General features: G+C 57.5%; 1 protein-coding gene across 2 annotated transcripts in view; it reads right to left on the reverse strand.

Moving 5' to 3' along the window:
- Nucleotides 1–19,549, reverse strand: part of PADI1 (peptidyl arginine deiminase 1) — a 34,545-nt gene that overhangs the window by 5,214 nt on the left and 9,782 nt on the right. For both annotated transcript variants that reach the window (XM_070601427.1, XM_070601433.1), the window contains exons 2-13: nt 15,134–15,314; nt 13,841–13,913; nt 13,152–13,213; nt 11,661–11,778; nt 11,407–11,532; nt 9,384–9,556; nt 9,135–9,238; nt 7,983–8,106; nt 7,486–7,593; nt 5,598–5,749; nt 1,884–2,028; nt 950–1,043 (exon numbers count right to left, since the gene is read on the reverse strand). In XM_070601427.1, coding sequence (XP_070457528.1) covers nt 950–1,043; nt 1,884–2,028; nt 5,598–5,749; nt 7,486–7,593; nt 7,983–8,106; nt 9,135–9,238; nt 9,384–9,556; nt 11,407–11,532; nt 11,661–11,778; nt 13,152–13,213; nt 13,841–13,913; nt 15,134–15,314 — 1,460 coding nt within the window. The remainder of the gene's footprint in view (nt 1–949; nt 1,044–1,883; nt 2,029–5,597; nt 5,750–7,485; nt 7,594–7,982; nt 8,107–9,134; nt 9,239–9,383; nt 9,557–11,406; nt 11,533–11,660; nt 11,779–13,151; nt 13,214–13,840; nt 13,914–15,133; nt 15,315–19,549) is intronic.

Raw genomic sequence — 19,549 nt, forward strand, 5'->3', positions numbered from 1 at the left:
GAAAGCCAGAGGGGATGGGAGCAGACTCTGGCTGCAAGTAAATACAGGTAGTGGATTGCTGACTCCTTGGGAAGGGACTCCTGGGCCCAGGGCCTAATAATCACAGTAAAGCCATTACTGAACAGCCGCCATGCTGTGGGCTTTCTACTGAATTTATTATTAACCTTCAAAACAATGCTAGGTGGGGTTAACTATCACCCCCAAGTCAGAGAAGAGGAAACCCGGGCGCTGAGAGGTTCAGAACACACCCCTGACCTCACAGCCAGCAAGAGACAAGACAGGATTTGAACCCAGGCCTATCCGGGCCAAAGGCTATGCCACCTGCCTGCCAATGCTCCACTCCTCAGGTGGGAGCACTCAAGCCTGTGGCTGGGGAGGGGGGAGGTGCTCAGGGGGCCACCAGGCCCTTGGAGGGTCTCTCAATTCCCGGAGGAGGGTCCACAGAGGGGCCCTGACCGCCAAGCCTGGCTTCTCGCCCTCGCTCTTGAGCCCCTGGCCCTGCCACGCCCTGCTGCACAGCCCTGGGCCACCACTTCTCCTCTCTGGGCCTGCTTCCTCTTCTGTGAAGAGGGCAGGGGGCGGGAGAGCCAACGCTGGGAACAGGAAAGGGCTGGCACAGAGGGGCATGCCATGCCGGAGTGCTCATGGCTTCCTGTTCCCCTCCTTTCCTGGGATGGGGCCAGGAACCGCCCACTGTGCACAGGGGCTCACCCTGCCTGTGCCTGGGGCAATGCTCTTGGCTCCCGGCTCCGATCCCTGGCCCAGCAAGGGGAGAGCTGTACTCCTTTGCTCGCATGGAACATGTCGGGAAAATTAGTGATGTCGGACTCTGAGCTGAGAGACCCGCAGACAAAGGGCCTGCCGTGAGAGGCATCGACAGTGCCCGGGGCAGGCAACGAGGCAGCAGTGTCCCCAAGGGGTGACCGGTGACCAGGTCATTGGCACTCACCATCAAACTGGGCCGCCTCCCCGTAGCCCTGCTCTTTCTTCTCTTGGAACAGTTTGAGGCAAGCGCTGGGGCTCGCCAGGAGCAGCCGGAAGCCCTGGCACAGAGTGGGGAGAATGGCTCAGTGGGCAGGTTCCCCTGGAGGCAAGAGACTCCAAACTCAGGAGAGGCCTGAGTCTGGAGGCCAGAGGGTGCATGGGACCCCCCTCTTTCCCTCAGTCCCACCCACCAGCCACAAACAGCAGGCTGTAATTCCCCCGGTCCTGGGAGCTGGTTCACACCTCCAGGCCTTGTCCGTGCTGTTCCCCCTGCCTGGAGTTCCTTGCCCACGTCGTCCACTGGGAACTTGGCCTCCCCTCCCAGGCAGCTTGCTCCCTGGGGGCCCAGCCCTCCCCGGCCACCACTGTCAGGGGGTCAAGCCGTGTGGTCAACAGGCTGGTCCAGAGCCCGTTGTCTGGGTGTGAAGCTTCCCCTACCACCTGCAGGCTACTTGACCCTGGGTGAGTTAATCGCCCTTCTGAGCCTCAGTTTCCTCATCTGTAAAATGGGGGCAAGGATAACAGTACCCACCTTATGGGGTTGTTGGAGGATTAGATGAATTAAAAGTGTACACACAATAGGTGCTCAGTCGACGTTACCAGTTATTACCAGGGTCATGCTCGGGTCTGGGGCCAGGGGTTTGGATCAGTGCAAACGTCCAGTAAGCGTGAGAACGAGTGTATGAGTTGTAAACAAATGAGAGTCTTCCTAACCTGAACTCTGACCTCCTCCAGGAAGGCCCCCCAATTCACACCGCCTGTCCCTAAGGGTGCCCTGACTCCAAGCTCACTGTGGATGGACACAGGTGGTGAACTGGTTCCAGGTGGCTTTGCCTTGTCCCATCCCATCAGGTCGGGGAGGGGCAGAGGTGGCTCAGGCAGGAGGAGAGGGGACGTACCTTCTGGTCGGAGGTGGGCACAAAGCTCAGAAACTCGTCCACGTGGCCCACGGAGAGCCAGTCGGAGTAGAGCTCCACGGGCGCCTGTACCTGCTGGGCCTGCAGGAAGTCCCGCACCACCTTGGCCATTCGCCTCCCACCGGACCTGGCAGGAGGGAGAAAGCGGGCTGTCACCTCAAGCTTACTGTGTGCTGTTCCCCGCAGGCCCTTCCTGAGCATGCTAGCCCCTGTCCAGGCCTCATGACAACCTTCTGAATGGGTCCTCTTTTGTCCCCATTTCCCGTCCCCAGCCCCCAGGTGCTCCCAGGAACTCACTGTCCATCTCGACCATCATCCCGGAGAGTTTGTCCCTCCCCCACCCCAAAGCATCCTCCCCAAGGCCAGGAAGTTCTCGCCTGCCCCTCCCCCAAGAGGAGAGCATTCCACTTGCCCAAGGGAACTGGAGCCTCGTCGCTGTCCCTTGAACATACCAGGCACATTCCTGCCCCAGGGCCTTTGCACTGCTCTTCTCTACCAGGAATTGTTGCCTACTCTCCATACCCCATGGTTCACTCTCTCGCTTTGCCAGGTTTGACTCAAATGTCACCTTCTTTCTGTATCAGGCCTTTGAAAATGGCAACAATCCTCCTCCCAGCTTTATTTTTCTCTACAGCATTTGGTTCTCTCTGGCGTATTTGATATCTTGCTGATTGCCTTGCATCCCTCTAGAACGTGAGCTCACTGCTGTGTCTCCAGCACCTCTGGCAGAATAGAAGCTCGAAAGATTTTCATGAAGGTTAGTGATGCTTTTGAAGAGCTGTGTAATGTCTGTGGTCTGTATGACTCAAATATGTCACAGACGAGGACTAGAAGGGAGACTCAGCAAGTGGTGACACATGACAACACTGATTCGATTTTGGGGATGGGATCATGGAAAATATTTTTCTTGTATTTCTGTTGTTTGAATGTAGTGCTGGCAATTTTTAAAGACTTTAAAAATGGTGAGATGGTGGATAAGAGCTGGACTTCAGAAACTGTTCGTGAACAGAAAGTGGCAGGAATCAGAAACGTGTGAGGCCGAGAAGGGGCGGAGTCCGTCCGCCTGGAGGCGGGGCGTGGACCAGGCGACTCCAGCCCTGGCGGCAGCAGGCCTGGTCTCTCAGTCAAATCAGCGTCGCCACCAGGAGGCAGAATTGCTCAAAGATCATTTTAAATGTGGGAAGCGGAGCGTGGAGAACCCAAGACAGAAGAGAATGGATGTGGCATTTGTTGAGCACCTACTGTGTGCCTGCCTGAGGCTCCCCACACTAAGTATTGTGTTTAATCCCCAGGAGAACTCTATGATATACCTACAAAGAATAGGTCCAGGTCATGAGCTGACCTAGGTCAACTCTGCTCTGCCAAGCTCTCTGATGTCGTCCTACCCGATGCCCCTCCATGCTCACTCTGCTCCAGCCACACCGGCCTCCATGCTATTCCTCTAATGTCTCCAGCACACTCCTGCCTCAGGACCTTTGCACTGGCTGTTTCCACTCCTTTGCACATTTTCCTCCCCCAAAACCACATCTTTAACACCCTCATTTCCTTTAGGGCTTTGTTGAAATGTAAGCTTCTCACTGAAGCTTCCTTTATCTAAAATGCTATATTACTTACTTATTTACTGTTTGCTTATTGTCTGTTTCTCCCTGCTAGAATGTATGTAGGTTGTCTGTTTTGTTTACTGCTGAGATCAGAAGCCAAGACAGGAACACAGGACAGGGCCTGGTGTTAAATTTGAGTTTGGGGCCCAGGGAGGAGACCTGGATTCTGACGATACCACTAACTAGCTGTGAGGTCTAAGCAGCAACCGCCCCTCTCTGAGCCTCAGGACTCCGTCTGTCCACCAAGGGCCTTGCTCCTGTTTCAACACAAGGGCCAATGGAGTGGGGCACAGCTGCACTGGCGACCCCACTCCTTCCCATCCCGGGTCCTTGCTCTGAATCTGGGAGCTTCCAGAACGTATCTTTTATCGCCAGCACTGGGCTCCAGTCCTGGCGTACGGGAAGTCTCAGTAAATCTTTACTGAATCGCTAAATGAAAGCATGAATAGGTGCATTCACTTCGCTTTTTTGAGCCTCAGCTTCTTATCTGTTGAAAGGGATGATAATAGTCCCAACCCCACAGGGCCGTGGTGAGAATAAAGGAGGTAACCTGGGGGAAGCGTTCTGTTCGTGGCACATAGTGGGTGATCAATAACTTTTGTCCAGTGAGTTCCAACCTGCTTCAAAGCAGACTCAGCGGGGGGGACCAGCGACCCACACCCAAGCGCTCGGAAGGTGGCTAACATGGGTTCTTCATCCCCGGTACTGGTGATTACACAGCCAAGATGGGGATTCTTCATGGGCCCATTTTACAGACAAGGAGACTGAGGCATGGAGTATAAAATAATTTGTTCAGGTAACAATGTATCTGTCTTGTCCACTGACACATCCCTGGTGCCTTCAACAGCGTCTGGCACTTAGTAGGCATGCAATAAACATCTGTAAAGGATGTGCCAGGCACTGTGCTAAGCCCTGATAAGGTGATGGACCCAAAATCACATGGCTGGTAAGTGGCGGAGCCAGGACTCGAACCCACGTCTGTCTGATTCGAAGCCTGGGCTCCGGGTCCCTCCCCACAGAATAACTATCCAGAGGCCCCAAGGTCCTTCTGCCCCCAGGGCTGCGGGCAGAATCCAGCCCCAGAGCAGTGTCTGGACATGAGTCACCAGCAAGGTGAGCGCTCTCCTCTGGCCCTGGCCAACCTCAGCCCTGGGCACCCGGCTGTGCACCTGGGCCTGGTGCCAGGAAACCTCACCTCACCTCACCTGACCCAGAGCCCTGAGGACGCCAGGGTCACCACTTGAGGCTGGGTGGCCTTCCCAGGGCTGCCTGGCTGCTCTGGGCCTAAGACCAGGTAGTCAGCCAGGGCGTGGGGGACAAACTGGGGCACACCTGGGCTCCATGCCAACCCCGCACAAATGAGAAGGCAGCCAGTGGCAGACATCACCTCCTCGCGGGAAGCCGGGGGCCTGCCAGCATCCCCGGGCTGCACACCCCATTCTTCCGTTGCCCGGAGGCGGGGTGGGGGCCCATCCAGCCGGGTTTAGCAGGTGCTGTCACCTGTCTGCACACTTGCCCCTAAATACCTGGTTTCCTGCCCAGTGACAGCTGTCCAGGGTGAGGCCCACTGAGTCACCTCTGTCACCCGGTATCCTGGCCAGCCACTGGCTCACCGGCAGCCACGTGGTGACCTCTGGGCCCTTTCAGACTGTTGCTAGGACAGCAGCTATCTGCGGAGAGGTCAAAGGTCCATCTCCTACCTCTTCACCAGGTGGCATACCCCCTCCCCAGCTCTTCCAATTTTTCAAAGAACAAGAAATCTGGCTTTTTACTTGAGACCTCCGGAGATATGTGTATATATCTATCTCTCTATATGTATATGCACACACATATATATAAAATGCTGGTGACTATGAAGCTCATAAAATACTAGGTGGGCAAGGGACCATGGGCCACTACTTGTGGGTTTTCTCCTAATATTCTGTGGCCTTTCGAAGCTCAGATTCTAGGGCTCTGAGTCTCTGATTCTAGACTTCCGTCGAGGAAGCTAAGACCACTTTTCAGACTGGAGAACTGTGTTTGTGGTGAGCTAGTCGGAAGGTGGACACTGCGGTTGGTCCCGTGTCCTCTGCCACCCTCCGCCCTGGCCTCTCACTTGGGGAAGCTGCTGCCGATGAGGACCCGGCCCAGGGGGTACTCCTTGCCGCCCACTGTCACCGGCGGGCTGACGTCCAGGTTGCCGAAGGCGTCAAGGCCGGAGGCGCCGGCCAGCAGGATCTCCCGAGTTACGTATCCAAAGTCGGGACCCTGGAGAAGGACCAGCAAGAGCCCCCCGAAGGAGGGGTCAGTTAGGACGGGCGGGGACAGCTTTGGGGGCAGGGGGTCGAGGCCAGGGAACCCCTGCTTCCTGAAAAACACGCTTTATCCGCTTTCCCAAATCTCCCTGTTCTCTGAGCACTGTCCAATTAAAGTCCACGCCAGTAACAGAACGACGACTAGAAAATCCCCAGATGTTGGGAACTCAGGCAACACACATCTAAAGAACCCACAGGTCGCAGAAAAACTCCAAGTGGAAATTAGACAACATTTTGAAGTGAGAGGTAAGAAAAATATAGCACCTTAAAACCTGTGGGGTGCTGGCGAAGCTGCTAAGTGAAATAAGTCAGAGGAAGAGAAATACCACTTAAATGTGGAGTATAAATTTTTTTAAAAACCAAATTCGTAGACACAGAGAACAGATGGGTGGTTGCCAGGGGTAGGGGGTGGCGGGCCGGCGAAAAGGTGGACAAAAATATAAACTTCTGGTTACGAGATAAGTAAGTCCAGGGGACATGGTGTACAGCATGGCGACCACAGCTAATGCCGTATTGTGTGTTTGAAAGTCGCTGAGAGAGAGGTTTTAAAAGTTCTCATTACAAGAGAAAAAAGTAGTAACCATGTGCAGTGATGGATGTTAACTAGACTCAGGGTGGTGGTCATTTCACAGTGTGTACCTATATCCAATCGTTATGTTATGCCCTTGAAACTAATGTGTTATATGTCAATCATATCAATTAAAAAAAAAATCGGAAGGGAGGACATGATGAAGATGAGAGCAGAAATCTGAAAAGTGGTCCAGCGGGGCGAGCCCAGGGCTAGGGGTCAGGACCCGGCTGATGCAGACCCGTCCAGCAGGGCTCATTGTCAGCTCCGCTGGGACTCCTTCCTGATCGCTCCAGGCTGGGGCGAATGCCCCTGCTCAGGCGCCCACACGTTCCAGGACTTCCCCATCACAGCCTCTACCTGGACACTGGCATTGTCTGGGCGGTAGGAGAGTGGGGACCCATAAGCAGACAGGGGTGGTGGGCTTCTGGACCCAGGCCCACCTCGAAAGGCGGTTTTGCCTGGTGGTTGAGCACGGGGGCTGTGGAGGCAGCCCTTCTGGTTTTGCATCTTGGTGCCACCAATAACTAGCTGCATGACCTTGGGCAAGTTACTTAACCTCTCTGAGCCTCAGTGAAGAAGGAACAGCATTAGCACTTATCCATAAAGGGCCACGTGGATTAACTGAGTACCCGTGGAACGTCACGGGGGCATGCCTGGAGGTCAGCACACGGTCGCTGGAGCTGCTCTTGCTGCCCTCCTGTGCACAAGAGGCAGCGTCGTGCCTGGCACACAGTAGGTGTTCAGACAACATTCGTTACCTGAAGAAAGGCCCCAGCTCATAAAAGCGAGAGCCATGAGGGCTCAGGAAGGGTGCGTTCCCCCCAAAAGGCAGTTTGGTCTCCCCAAGACTGACCCTTCTGTTGACTCCCTGCTGGGGGAGAAGGGCCCCGGGGAGACTTTGCCAGCCTGCTCTTCCTAGAAGGGGGGGGGCACTTTGCATTCAATTTGCATATCATTTACATATTCTGCCACACCTCCCACTGACTGCCCAGTTTGCTGGGTCCCACTGCCTCTGTCCTTTTGCCCCCCAAAGGACCAAGACCAGCAGGCAAGACTCACTGGGGGGCCCTCTGGGAGGAGCCACCCGAGGGTCCCCTACTCTGCCCCTTGCCACATACCAGGATCCTCTTATAGGGGAAATCCTTCAGGCCTCTGTTTCGGGGGGAGTCGAAGACCACTGGGAAGGATTTGTGAGGGGCCTCGATATAGCCGAACTCCATCTCGTCCTGGGAGGGGGAGGAAAGACCACCGTGACCTCCTCTGCGTGTGGTTTTCAGATGGGGGACGCCCTCCCGGCCTGGGGCAGCAGACGCTCCCCAGACCTGGGAGCGACGGGGGGCAGGGGGCAAGGGGGAGGGGGAGGTGAGGCCTCCTGGGACCCCAGCCGGGAGAGGACTCTGGGACCAGAGCTTCTGGAGGGAAGCAGGACTGGGGTGATGCAGGCAGCGGGGAAGCGCTCCCCTGAGCTGCATGCCCCCCACCCTGAGCCCTGGCACCCAGGCTGGCCTGGCAGCTTTCGGGAGACCCAGGCCCCCTTCCCCAAAGCCGGGCTGAAGGCCCGCGACACAGCCCTCCCGGCTGCCCCCGCTCTCCCAGGGTCTGCTCCTGCGCCCACCTGGATCCAGCGGTCATTTCGATTTTCAATCCAAGGGCAGATGATCAGCCTGCAGTTGGCTTTCAACCCCAGGTCAGACATGTCTTCCAGAAATTTCTCATTTGAGCCATGAGAGTCTCTCACACTGCAAAACACAGGGAGAAGGAGCTTAACAATGGCCTCTGACTGTGGCCTTGGCCTCAGGGCCGGGTGGCAGGGGCATGGCTGGGGCGGTCTTGAGCCAGCCTATGCTGGGCCCTATGTGGCCCCTGAGTCCAGGGGTTCAAACAGAGTCCCTGCCCTAGAGAGGCCCACTGGCTAATGACAGAGACGGATAATGTCCCCAGATCACATTGCGGGGTAGATCCCAGGTGAGGGGCCGGCCCAGGGCTGTGGACCCCAGAGGCAGGACACTGCAGCCAGCCCGGGCAGCCTGGGAGGAGGGGGCCTGTGGACTGAACCTCACTGGTTAAGGCGGTAGCGAGGGGGCAGGTCGCCCCATGTCCTCCTGTCCCACACATCTGGCTTAAACAGAGGAGTCGGGGTCGGCGGGGGGGAGTTGTGAGCAAATGGGAAGGAAGAAATCCCTTCTGAACACCTGCAGGCACCTGCACCCAGGGGAGCAGAGTGAACCTGTCTGGCCACCCTTCCCAGGCTTGGGCTCATGTTCTAAGTCAACCGTGGTCTGACCTCTGATCCAGGGGCCTGGAGTGGCCTTGTCAGTCAAGGCTCACTCGGCCATCAAGGGGCCTGGCAAGGATTCTGAGAGATGACAGACAGGCCAGGGACCTGGGCTGGGCTGGGACCCAGTGGCTCCTAGACGCTGGGTCCCACATGCTCTGCATGCCCAGGAACATGTCCACTCAGGGCGGGGCTGGCCTCCTGCAGCCGCCAGCAGTCTGCACAGAGCCTGGCCGCATGCCCAGACTCAATCAGGGTGGGCAGGGGCCATGGCCCTGGAGCTGTGACCTCAGCTAGGGCCTTAGCTGCTCGGGGCAGGTGGGGCTGACAGGCCCAAGCAGCCTGCCGCTGTCCTGCACCCAGCTTGTGCTGGTGGGAGGCCTCGATGAATCCATCTCGTCTGAGTGAGGGCCAGCCCCAGACACAGCATCCTCCTCCTGTCTCTCCGAGTCCAGAGGTGGCGGGAGAGCTTCGGGAGCGGGGAGGCCTCACCTGCACACGTACAGCTCCAGGGGCGGCTGGGTGTTAGGGGTCATGATCCAGGGGGCCATGCGGAAGGCCACGGTGTCTGTGAAGAGGGGCACCTCCGGCAGGGTCTGGGGGGAAAATGAGGACTCAGTGGGCCCTGCAGGGAGCCCCATCAGGCCTCAAGATGCCCCCCCAAGCCTGCCCAGCCCGGGATCCTCCAGACTGGTCCCCCAAACCCTCCGCCTTCATCCCAGCCCCCAACACTTTACATACCCCCGTGTCCACCAGGCTGACGCTGAGGGAGACCAGCCCCAAGAAGTCAGCATCGGGGAAGGTGAGGCCCTCCACGTAGAAGCTGACCTTCCGCTCCCCCGGCTGCCGCCTGACCTCGTAGGACAAACGCTGGGGCCCCAGCACTTGCTTGTAGTCTGAGAGGGAATTCCCACCTAGGGGGAACCGGAGTCAGGGCCCAGCGCTCAGACAAGGGCGTGGGGCTGTGAGGACAGGAGGACAGGAAACACGAGGCCAGGAATCCAGGGGCAGAGCCACCTTCATGTCAGATCCACATGAGCTCCTCTCCAGCTCTGCCACGTGCAAGCTGTGTGACCTTGGCTCAATGACTCAACCTCTCTGAGCCTCAGTTCCTCATCTGTAAAATGGGCTAACACACATTCCTTATGAGGTCAGTGTAAGCTTTAGACCAGATCAGGTGATAAAAGCAGCTGGCAAAAAGGTAAAAACAACCCAAATATCCATGAACAGATGAAGGATAAACAAAATGTAGTATATCCATATAACGGAATATTATTCATCCATAAAAAGCAATAAAGTTTTGATACGTGCTACAACATGGATGAACCTTGAAAACATTATGTGAAGAGAAAGAAGCCAGATACCAAAGGCCACGTATAGTATGATTGCATTTATGTGAAATGTCCGAAATAGGTCAATCCATGGGGTCAGAAAGTAGATTAGCAGTTGCTTGGGGCTGGGAGTGGGGGAAACAGGAGTAACTGACAACATGTACGGGTCATATTTGTGGGAGGATGAAAATGTCTTGGAACTAGATACAGGTGATGGTTGCACACCATTGAGAATATTCTCAATGCCCCTGAATTGTTCACTTTAAAATGGCTGATTTTATATTATGTGAATTTCACTCCCATTTATTTTAGTTATTTATAACTTTTTTTTTTTTTTTGCTGGGAAAGATTCGCCCTGAGCTAACATCTGTTGCCAATCTTTCTTTCTTTTCCTCCCCAAAGGCCCAGCACATAGCTGTAGGTCCTTCTAGCTCTTCTGTGTGAGCCGCCACCATAGCATGGCTACCGACACACGGGTGGTACGGTTCCACGACCGGGAGCCAAACCCGGGCAGCTGAAGCAGAGCACATCGAACTTTAACCGCAGGGCTGTGAGGGCTGGCTCTCACCCCAATTTATTTTCAAAACCGCCTGGCTCGTAGCAGCTCTGCCCGGCCCTCTTCTCCTGTCCCTGACGGTTGTCTGGGAAATGGCAGCCCAGCACGGGCGCAGTCACAGCAGGGACGGTCTTCAGTTCACTCACTGAGACTTTGCTTGTGTTCTGGCGTCACAGAAAGTGTGAGCTGGGCCTCTGCCCAAACTTCTGCAAACCTCTGGTGCCCGGGAAGGAACATTCCGGCTCCTGCCAGGCTCATTTAGCCAGAATGACAAGTTCTGGGTGAGTTTGAACAGAGGGAGGTGAGGAGGAAGAAGAAAGACGAAGGAGAGCCTCTCGCTGTTTGTGAAAATGAGAAAGGGCACCTGGGGGTTAAGGACGGGTATATTTTCTCAAGTCGCAGACTTTGATTGATTCTCTGGCGGAGCAGCCGGCTTCTGAGAGCAGCAATGGACCTCAGCCTGCTAGTTCCTGCACCCGCCTCACCCAGCCTGGACGGCGCTCGGCCCGCGTCAAGAGCTCATTCCACGCAGACTGGCCAGAGAGTGGGGGGCGAGGGGGGCAGTGGAAAGACAAGGGGGTTGGCACTCGAGAAACCTGGGTTTGAATGCCTGCTCCGCCCCCAGTGGGTTTTGTGACCTTGAGACAATGAATTCATGCATCTGAGCCCCAGTTTCCCCTCTGTAAATTGGGACTTGTTTTCGAGCCTCCTTCTCGGGTGACGTGCTGTGTACTGACGGAGTGGCCCGTTGCCAGCTGTAGTGACAGTTACGAAGAGATGACGGAAAGAAAGGAGAGACACGGATAAGAGAAGAAAGAAAGAGTTTGGGAAGCAGAGGATGGAGCAGGGAGGGAAGAGGCCCCACCAGGCCACTCACCCCTCGCACAGAAGACCCGCAGTCTTTTGGAATCAGAAAATGGCACGTTCAGGACCAGCTTGTGGCTGTTGAAGAGCTTGTCAGGGCCGTCACAGCTCAGCACCATTGGGGACATGTCCTGCAGGTCTAGAGAGAGTGGCACCCTTGAGACAATCCTCCGTCCACCTCGTCAACAGGCTCCCCCCACCCCCCCAACATTTTTACCACCCCCCGCGAGCACCCTGGACAACCCCACACACCCTTCCATCACTCACCGTCCAGTGATGTCAGCTGCCTGTCGGCGAGGTCCAGCCCCTGGGACCTGAGACTATCCCGGTCACAGTTCACCAGCAGGACAGCCCCATAGCCCTCAGGGCCCCAGCGCCAGGTTTTCTGCGGCAAACAAGAGGTCTTGGGGTCAGTGGGAGCCAGGGAGCTCTGGGAAGGGTTTCTGAATGTGGCTATGGCTGGCTGCTTTGTTAACTTGGAGACTTTTGTATTCTGGGTTTGTTTAAAGATTTAAAGAGGGATCATAGATTTTGGGACTGGAGCTCCAGGCCTCTAGACCCATAGCTACCTCAGTCTTGTGCAGTGAACAACCTGTGCAACCATATAGAGTGGCCCCGCCCAGCCAACACCCTGGAAGAAGAAGGGTGATGTCACCATACTCAGAAATGGCCTTCGCCAGTCTGCTGAGCTTTGGCCCTGCCTGGGGGTCAGAGGCTGCCTTGCCCTGACCTCGATGGGGCTGCAGAGTCCCTGGAGACCCTCCCCAGCCCAGCACTCTCCTAGGGCCTGGCCCACAGATGCCTCTGATGGCCACCCACAGTCCTGCCGTCCCCGCCTCGAGGGCCGAGCTGAGGTGGGAGAGGTGGCTGGAGCTCTGCCTGCGTGATTGCAGCTCTCCCTGCCGCACCCCTACTTTGTCCTCACCAGACCCCGCGAGGCAGGGCTCTCTTTCCCCATTTCACGGAAGAGGGAAGAAAGGCTCTAGGAAGTGAGCCCCAAGTCACGTAGCTGGGATTCAGACTCAGGGCTGGGGGACTGCCCAGGGCCACTGCCAGCCTATCTGGCACTCTCATCCACCCCTCTAGGTAAATGGTGCTCTGCACCAAGGCCCATGACATGATTTATATCATAGCCCTGACTTACCACCTTAGCCAAGCAAACTTGTGCTGTAAACAACCTGCACAGCCGTCCATGGCAGCCCTGCCCTATCTTGTCCTCAAAGACTTGTGATCCAGGCTTCCTCTCTGGGGTCTTTCCCTGCAAACCATACCTTCTACCCTCCCAGGACGGCTTCCAGATACTTCCTGTGCAATAATGCCTTGAGTCCACCCCAGTCCCCTCCTCATTCTTGAGGGTCTAACTGGGACTGTCCAGCCAGCCTCTTCTACAGAAAACTTGTCTTCTTCCAGCCTTCATTTAGTCACTCAACAAACTTTTGGGAAGCATCAACCATGTTTGGGGGCCCAAATACACCCAGGAAATAGAAAAGACATCAAGCAAAAGAACCAATCCCAATTCCAAGGTGGCAAAAGAGAGACTCAGAGAGGGTGCCTGTTTTACAGGAGTCACACAGCACATTGCTCACACAGTGTAAGCTGACGCCCACTGGTGCCAATTTGGCTGTCCCCAGATGGGTTCTGCACACTGTTGGATGCCGCAGAGCCTAGGAATGAGTCACCCCTCTGGAGGACCATCCCAGGACCATCCCCAGGCTGCCTGTCAACCCTGCCACCTGGGTGTAGCGAGGAGAGTCTCACCTTGTCTCCTTGGCCCCTCTTCACCTTGCCCGTGCGGCCCGTGTCGACGTCGAGGGAGATGTCTGAAAACGGACGGAGGGGGCTGCCAGGGGCTCGCCCAGTCGCATCTCCACACCCACCACGTCCAGTGGGGCATGAGAACCAGGCAGCCCCATTCTGGGGACCAAACCCAGGGCCCGGGCGGCCCCGGCAGCCCCCTGTGCTCTGGGTGTGCCGGGACCCAAGTCTTCGGCTCTTGAATTCCTCGCTCACCTACGCGAGCTGAACCGCCAGCTCCTGGTGGCCCTGACCCTGGCGGGTGGGGTTTCAGCCCGAGGTTCTGGGTGCTGGTTCCACAGTTCTCGGAACCGGCTGCCCAGGGCTGAAGGGGTACGTGGCCCTCCAAGGTTTAGTGACGAATCCTGGAGTTCCCGTGGGTGCGGTACACGGGACTCCAGAGGAAGGAGCCCTGTCGTGGGTCTAGCTGTCGACCCGGGGCAGCACGGTTCCAGATTCTTGTCGCCCTGAGTATTGCGGGGTCCCCATTCCTGAGGTTCTGGAGTGGATGGGAGCTCGCTGAGGAAGCCAAGTTCCTTGGCGGTGGGGGGAGCTGGCCACGGGCCCTGCGCTCAGGGGCCCCCCTAAGACCCTCAAACGGCCACCGCGGAGGGGGGAGAAGATACGCGGAGAGCCAGGGAGGCGGCACTTACCGACGCCGGTGAGATAGAGCACGCCGTGGCCCAGGGCGTCGCCCCCGTGCTGCCCGAAGTAGGAGACCTTCACCTGCGGGGACATGGTCAGCCCTAAGCCAGCACGGCCGCCCCTTCAGAGACGGCGGTGGCAGGGGGCATGGGTGTGCGCCCTCCTCCCAACAGCCCTGCTCAGAGGCTGGGGAGGCGGGGGGACCCCAGTCCTCCGCTGCTGAAGGCCCAGGACTTCCGGGCTCCCAGCTTGGATGCGGGGCCGCCCCCTCCAGCGGCAGAGGCCGTGGCACCTCCCTGGCCCCCAGGGCTGGGCTGAGGAGCAAGGAAGGCCGGGCGGGGTGGGGCAGATCCCAGAGGAGCAGCGGGACCCTTAGGAATCCGCGGGGATGTCAGAGAGAAAGGGAAGGGGCAGCTGTCGCCAACGACAAGGCAAGTTACTCCACTTCTCTGGGCCTCTGTTTCTTCGTCTGTAAAATGGGAACAAGGACTCCCTCCCCCGTGAAAACAGCCAATGGTCGTGGAGCTTTCCCTGTGGTCCAGGACCCACGCCATGTGCTCTACCCAGGCCATCTCAGGAAGCCCCCAGGATGGCCCCAGTGGACAGGGCCCCTTCATAAGGAGGCCCCTCTGGGCCCTGCCTGCAGGTGCAGAGCTGTACACCGACGAGGTAGGATTGGGGCCCACGGCAGGATTTGAACCCCAGGGCCCTGCTCTCAAGGCTACACAATCCTCGCCTCTTCCCCGTCAGAGGAGAAAGCGCTGCGTCCACGACTCAGTGGGTCACCATGGGCGGGGGGACCCCGGGGACCAGTGAGGAGGGCGTCATCCGTGAGAGAGAAGGCCTCCCCCTCCTTTGGTATGAAAGACATACACGTCCGGGAATGTGCGCGTCTGCGCGTCTGCGTGTGTGTGTGTGTGTGTGTGCGCGCGCACAGGGTGTTGCTATGGAGTCCCGTGTACGCGAGAGCAGGGGGCTTGCTTTGTGGGGTCTCTGTAGGCTGAGAACAGGGATCCATGTGGGTGCTTGTGAGTCTGGGGGCCGAGCAGGCAGGCTGTGTTTCACGGGAGCGTTCATTCACGTGTGCACACGTGACCTTCCGGTGTGGGGTGGGTTTGTGTGTTGGGCGTCTGTGGAGTTGTGTCAGGACGTGTTGTGTGGATACAGGTGTCAAAAGCTTTGTGGAGTTTGGTTGAGTGGGGATGATACATGAATGGGGGTAAAACTTTGGGGGGCTCTTACCTTGGGTGGTGGAGGGGTGGGGACATGCAGCCCCTTACTGTGGGGAAGTGGCCTCTTACCTTGAGATCATTTAAGTCCTTACTGGCTGTGTCCACAGAGACAGTCACACCCACGCTGGCGTCCAGGGGCCAGCGGGCCTGGCCTGTGGGCACTGTCACCTGCTCTGGGTCGTACACCACGAAGACCCTCACCCCGGAGCTCTCAGACACCCCGAAGGTCTCTGCGCCCTTGGGCACATCCCTGGCAGAGAAGGGAGAGAGGAAAGGATCCTGGGGCTCAGGAGAGAGACCGCAGTGGGGTCGCGGGCCGGGGCTGCCAGGCACCACAAACAGCACCCCAACAGCGGGATTGGGGAGCAGCGGGGGCAGTGCCCCTGGCCAGGAGACCAGTCTGGCTGGGCACCGGGCAGCCTGGGCTCTGTCCCAGCTCTCCACTGACCTCTGTGTGACCCGCCCTGGGTACGCCGTCCCCTGGCCTCAGACTCCCCGTCTGTAACATGAGGGGTTGGAGCAGAGCTGTGGCTGTCGAGCGGGGTTTTAGTGGCAGAGTCCTCTCCGCAGACTCACACAGAACCCGGGACACGAGACAGACGAAAGGGAGCGGGGGTTGGGGCCCAGCCACAGCGTTTCCCACACCCCGCCCCCCGACTGCAACAGTGCCCCAGGCTGCAGAGAGCAGGGACGCAAACCTCTGGACACCCCCACCCCGCCCCAACGCTGCCCCTCAGATACTCCCAAATTCTCCACCCCAACAGCAAATCCCCTTGGCTGACCCCCTCTCGCTGCCTGCATAGCCATCCTCGCCCCCTAGATTGCTGGGCAGCCTCCTCACTGGTCTCCCTAGGCCCACCCGTACCCCCTCCAGTCTGTTTTGCACACAGCACGATTAAGTCAGATTGTGTTGTTCCTTTGCTCAAAAGCGGTGGTTTCCATCACACTCAGTAAAAAGCAAAGTCCCCACAATGGTGTCTAAGGTCCCTCCTGATCTACCCTTGCCACGTCTCCAACCTCCTCCTCCTCCCCACTGCACTCCCCCTCGCCCACTCTGCTGCAGCCACAACGACCTTCCTGCTATTCCATGAAGCTGCCAGTCTGTCCTGCCTCAGGGCCTTTGCACTGGCTGTTTCCTCTGCAGAGAATGCTCTTCCCCAGACATTCACAAGGCTCATTCCTTTAGCCTCTTCAGGGCTCTGCTGAAATGTCACCTTCTCAAGGAGCACCCCCAACCCTCCTCCATTTAACGCTGCCCCTTGCCCCTGCCTTCTCTCTCACTCTCCCTCTCCCTGCTCCCCTGCTCTGATGCTTGCTCATGCGGTTGCCGTCCATCTCTCTTAGAAGGTCAGCTCCTCAAGGGCAGCGAGTTTCGTCTGTTTTGCTCAGTGCCGTATCCCAGCACCTATGGCCGTGTCCAGCACGTAGTGGGTGCTCACAAACACTTGCTGAGTGAATGAGTGGATCCCGTTTCCCTGCTCTGGGGGGGATTCAGGTCCAACTGTACCCAGTGGAGATACAGAACCTGACTCCTGCCAGTAGCCAGTGCAAATGCTCCCCATCCATCTGATGCCCCAGGAAGGAGGGCTGGGAAGCCCTCAGTCCCCCAGGCCCCAGCTGGGGGCACTTGTCCTCTGGGCTTCCACACCCCCCTCACACCATCAGCTGCTTGCAGCCATAGCAGCAGGGGCCGGCCTCCCAGGCATGGGCTGCGAGCAATGCTCTGCAAACTCAGGCTACAGGGGCCCCGGGCCTGAGTCAACAGGGCCCCCGGGGTCCATCCTGACCTTCTTCGTCCCCTGGACTCTGTGTCGGGCACGGGGCTGGGCCCCAGGGTTCCAGGAGGCCCTTGGCCACGTGGAGCTCACAGCCTAGAGGAGGCTCAGACGAGGGAACTACGTGACCTCTCTCACCTGCATGTCAGGGCTCTCCACCGCCATCCCCCAGGGCAGAGCCATCGACCTCAAGGCCACCACTCAAGGTCAAGTCCACTTACAAACGCCCACCTGACCACAAAGATGCCAAGGCCAGAGGGGGCCTTTGTTATATCCTCCTGCCTCCATCTTTTCCTGGGCCCCCGAGAACCCACCCAAATGTTACAGCTTCTGGAGAAACCAGACACCATTCGCTAACCCCCACCTCGGTCACTCTGTCCCCATCAAACAATCACCTCCATTGACGATGGTGACAACGGTCATAGTTACGATGACCCCAAGTCCCACTCAGCGCCTGGCTCTCTGATGCCCACCACAGTCCCTCAAGGCAGGGATTATCCCCCTCATTTCACAGATGAGGCTGGGTTGGAAAGGACCCCCGAGCCCCGCAGGCGGCTGCCGAGACCCCCTCCCCCAGCCCACACTCGCGGCCTCATCCTCCCTGTGAGGCACGACACCTTCAGGAATCCCCATCTCACACGCTCTCGTCGTTGTTGAATCAGGGACCACAGGAACCCGAGTCTCCCGGGCTCGTGTCCTCTAATCTGACCCCGTCTCCCACCCTCCTCCACTCCCGGTCAGCCTCACGCACCACCATCTGCTCGGTGGCCTCAACCACATCTTGGAGAGCTTCCGTGACCTTGGCCCTGTGGCGGAAACCTGCTCCTCGCGGCGGGCAGGGTCTCCCCTGCAGCCTTCTCAACGGCAGGTTTCTCCCTCATTCTCCACGACCGCTGGGCACAGAGTGGGGCACAGGTCCTGCTTGTTCCTTACTGTCACTTCCAGATCAATGTCACTCTGTCCTCGCTCCTTGAGGGTGCCAGCTCCTGCCACTGTCTCCAGCGTTGCTGTCACCGTTTTTTATTTCAATAGCCACGTGAGTGATGCGCTGGCACCCTGGCCCCTCAGTCCTTTGACCTCCTCTTTTCCAGTGACCCCGTCCTCCACCCTGGCTCAGCCACCCTCTCCCCTGGGCAGACCCTAGACTATCATTATCAGGAACTGCACCCACTACACACTCCCCTATTAGCACCCGCTCTGATGCCACCTCCGACCTGCCAGCTCCCTCCTCCTAGCACACCCGCTCCACCAAGCCTTCACCCCGCTGGGACCTGCACCCACTGAGGGCCGAGCCCTCTCTACCCCTTCTTGCCAGCCCTCACCCCTTCCTGTTTTCTCTCCCCTTCGCCCGGCTCAGGCTCCATAATCCCACATCGAGGTCCCTGGGCTCTGAACTCCTTTGTGCTTCTTTCCCTCCACCACACTGCCTAAGAGAGCTCCAGCCACAGTGAACACCCCCATCCCCCCGCTCGACATCTGCGCCCACGAAGCTGGCCCTGCCCCATTTAGATTCTTGACTGCTGACCTCCAGTGACCCTTGACACGGCCCGGCAGTCTTACAGCATTTCTGGGGGCTTTTTCCTCCTTCACAGTCCTAGAAAACCATTCCAAACCTTCTCCTCTCTCCAGAAATCTCCGTCACCTGCCCCCCCACTCAGAGCTGATAACGTCCCTCTCCCCACCGCTTCACCTGCCAGCCCGCCCACTCGGAGCCTGAGTCCACACCGGCGCTCCTGGGACAATGAGCGGCCCCAGTCCTCCCTGGTGCACTTTCCCTGCTCGAGAGCGTCGCCCAGCCTTGTGCCATCTCGCTCTCTATCACCAAGCACCAGAGGCTCCGTGCTGTACCCCCCGTCCTAAAGATTCACCCTCCCTCGGCCCCACCCCGCTTTCCTTCAGCTCCCTTTATAGGAAAACGCCGCAGGAGCTGTGTGTCCTTGCTGCCTTTCCTTTCTTCCCGCCAACTCTGTAACCCGCCTCTGGCCGTCCTCCCCTCGGCGCCATCGAAACCACTCAGTTGCCAAATCCAAAAGGCCTTTCTCTTCTTCGTCTCTTGGTGGCCTGTCAAAGGCGTTTGTCCCAGATGATCAGCCGCCCTCCTTGAAACACTTTCCCGCTTGGCCTCTGGGACACGAGCCTCTCCCTGCTCTCCTCTTCCCTCCCTGGCTGTCCCTTCTGTGGCTTCCTTCTCACACCCTGACCTCCTGACCCCGGAGAGTCCAGGCAGTGGTGCACTGGCAAAGGTTTAACTGCCAGCTGTGTGTGTGTGGAGGGGGCGATACATATAACACACGTTATATAAGTAATAATACAATATATTACTCTTTCTTATAAAATCTGTTGTAAATTCCATACAGCCCACTGGTTCTCCCAGAATGCCTCTGTTGTAACTGCAGCCAACCTGTGGTTGCCATTCAGCCACAATTCCACAAATGGAGTTGCAGCCGTCTGCTAATTCTTTCCCCCAGTAAGTTTACCATCACTAAATCTGATACGTGATGTAGGTGTTGATGGATATTTTTGTTCGTGTTCAAGAACGAGATGAAAGTGAAGTAACGAAGATGTCAAACTTCACGCCTCCAACAGTGATGTGAGCAACCTCTCTGCAGAGTCAGATGACACAGGAAGGACACTTCCTCGACCTTTCGTGCTTATCACAACGTACCGGCTATAGCAACAACACAGTTTAAGATTAGTCTGTGTTATTAGC

The sequence above is a fragment of the Equus przewalskii genome, chromosome 2 (genome assembly GCF_037783145.1).
Source record: "Equus przewalskii isolate Varuska chromosome 2, EquPr2, whole genome shotgun sequence".
NCBI lineage: Eukaryota > Metazoa > Chordata > Mammalia > Perissodactyla > Equidae > Equus > Equus przewalskii.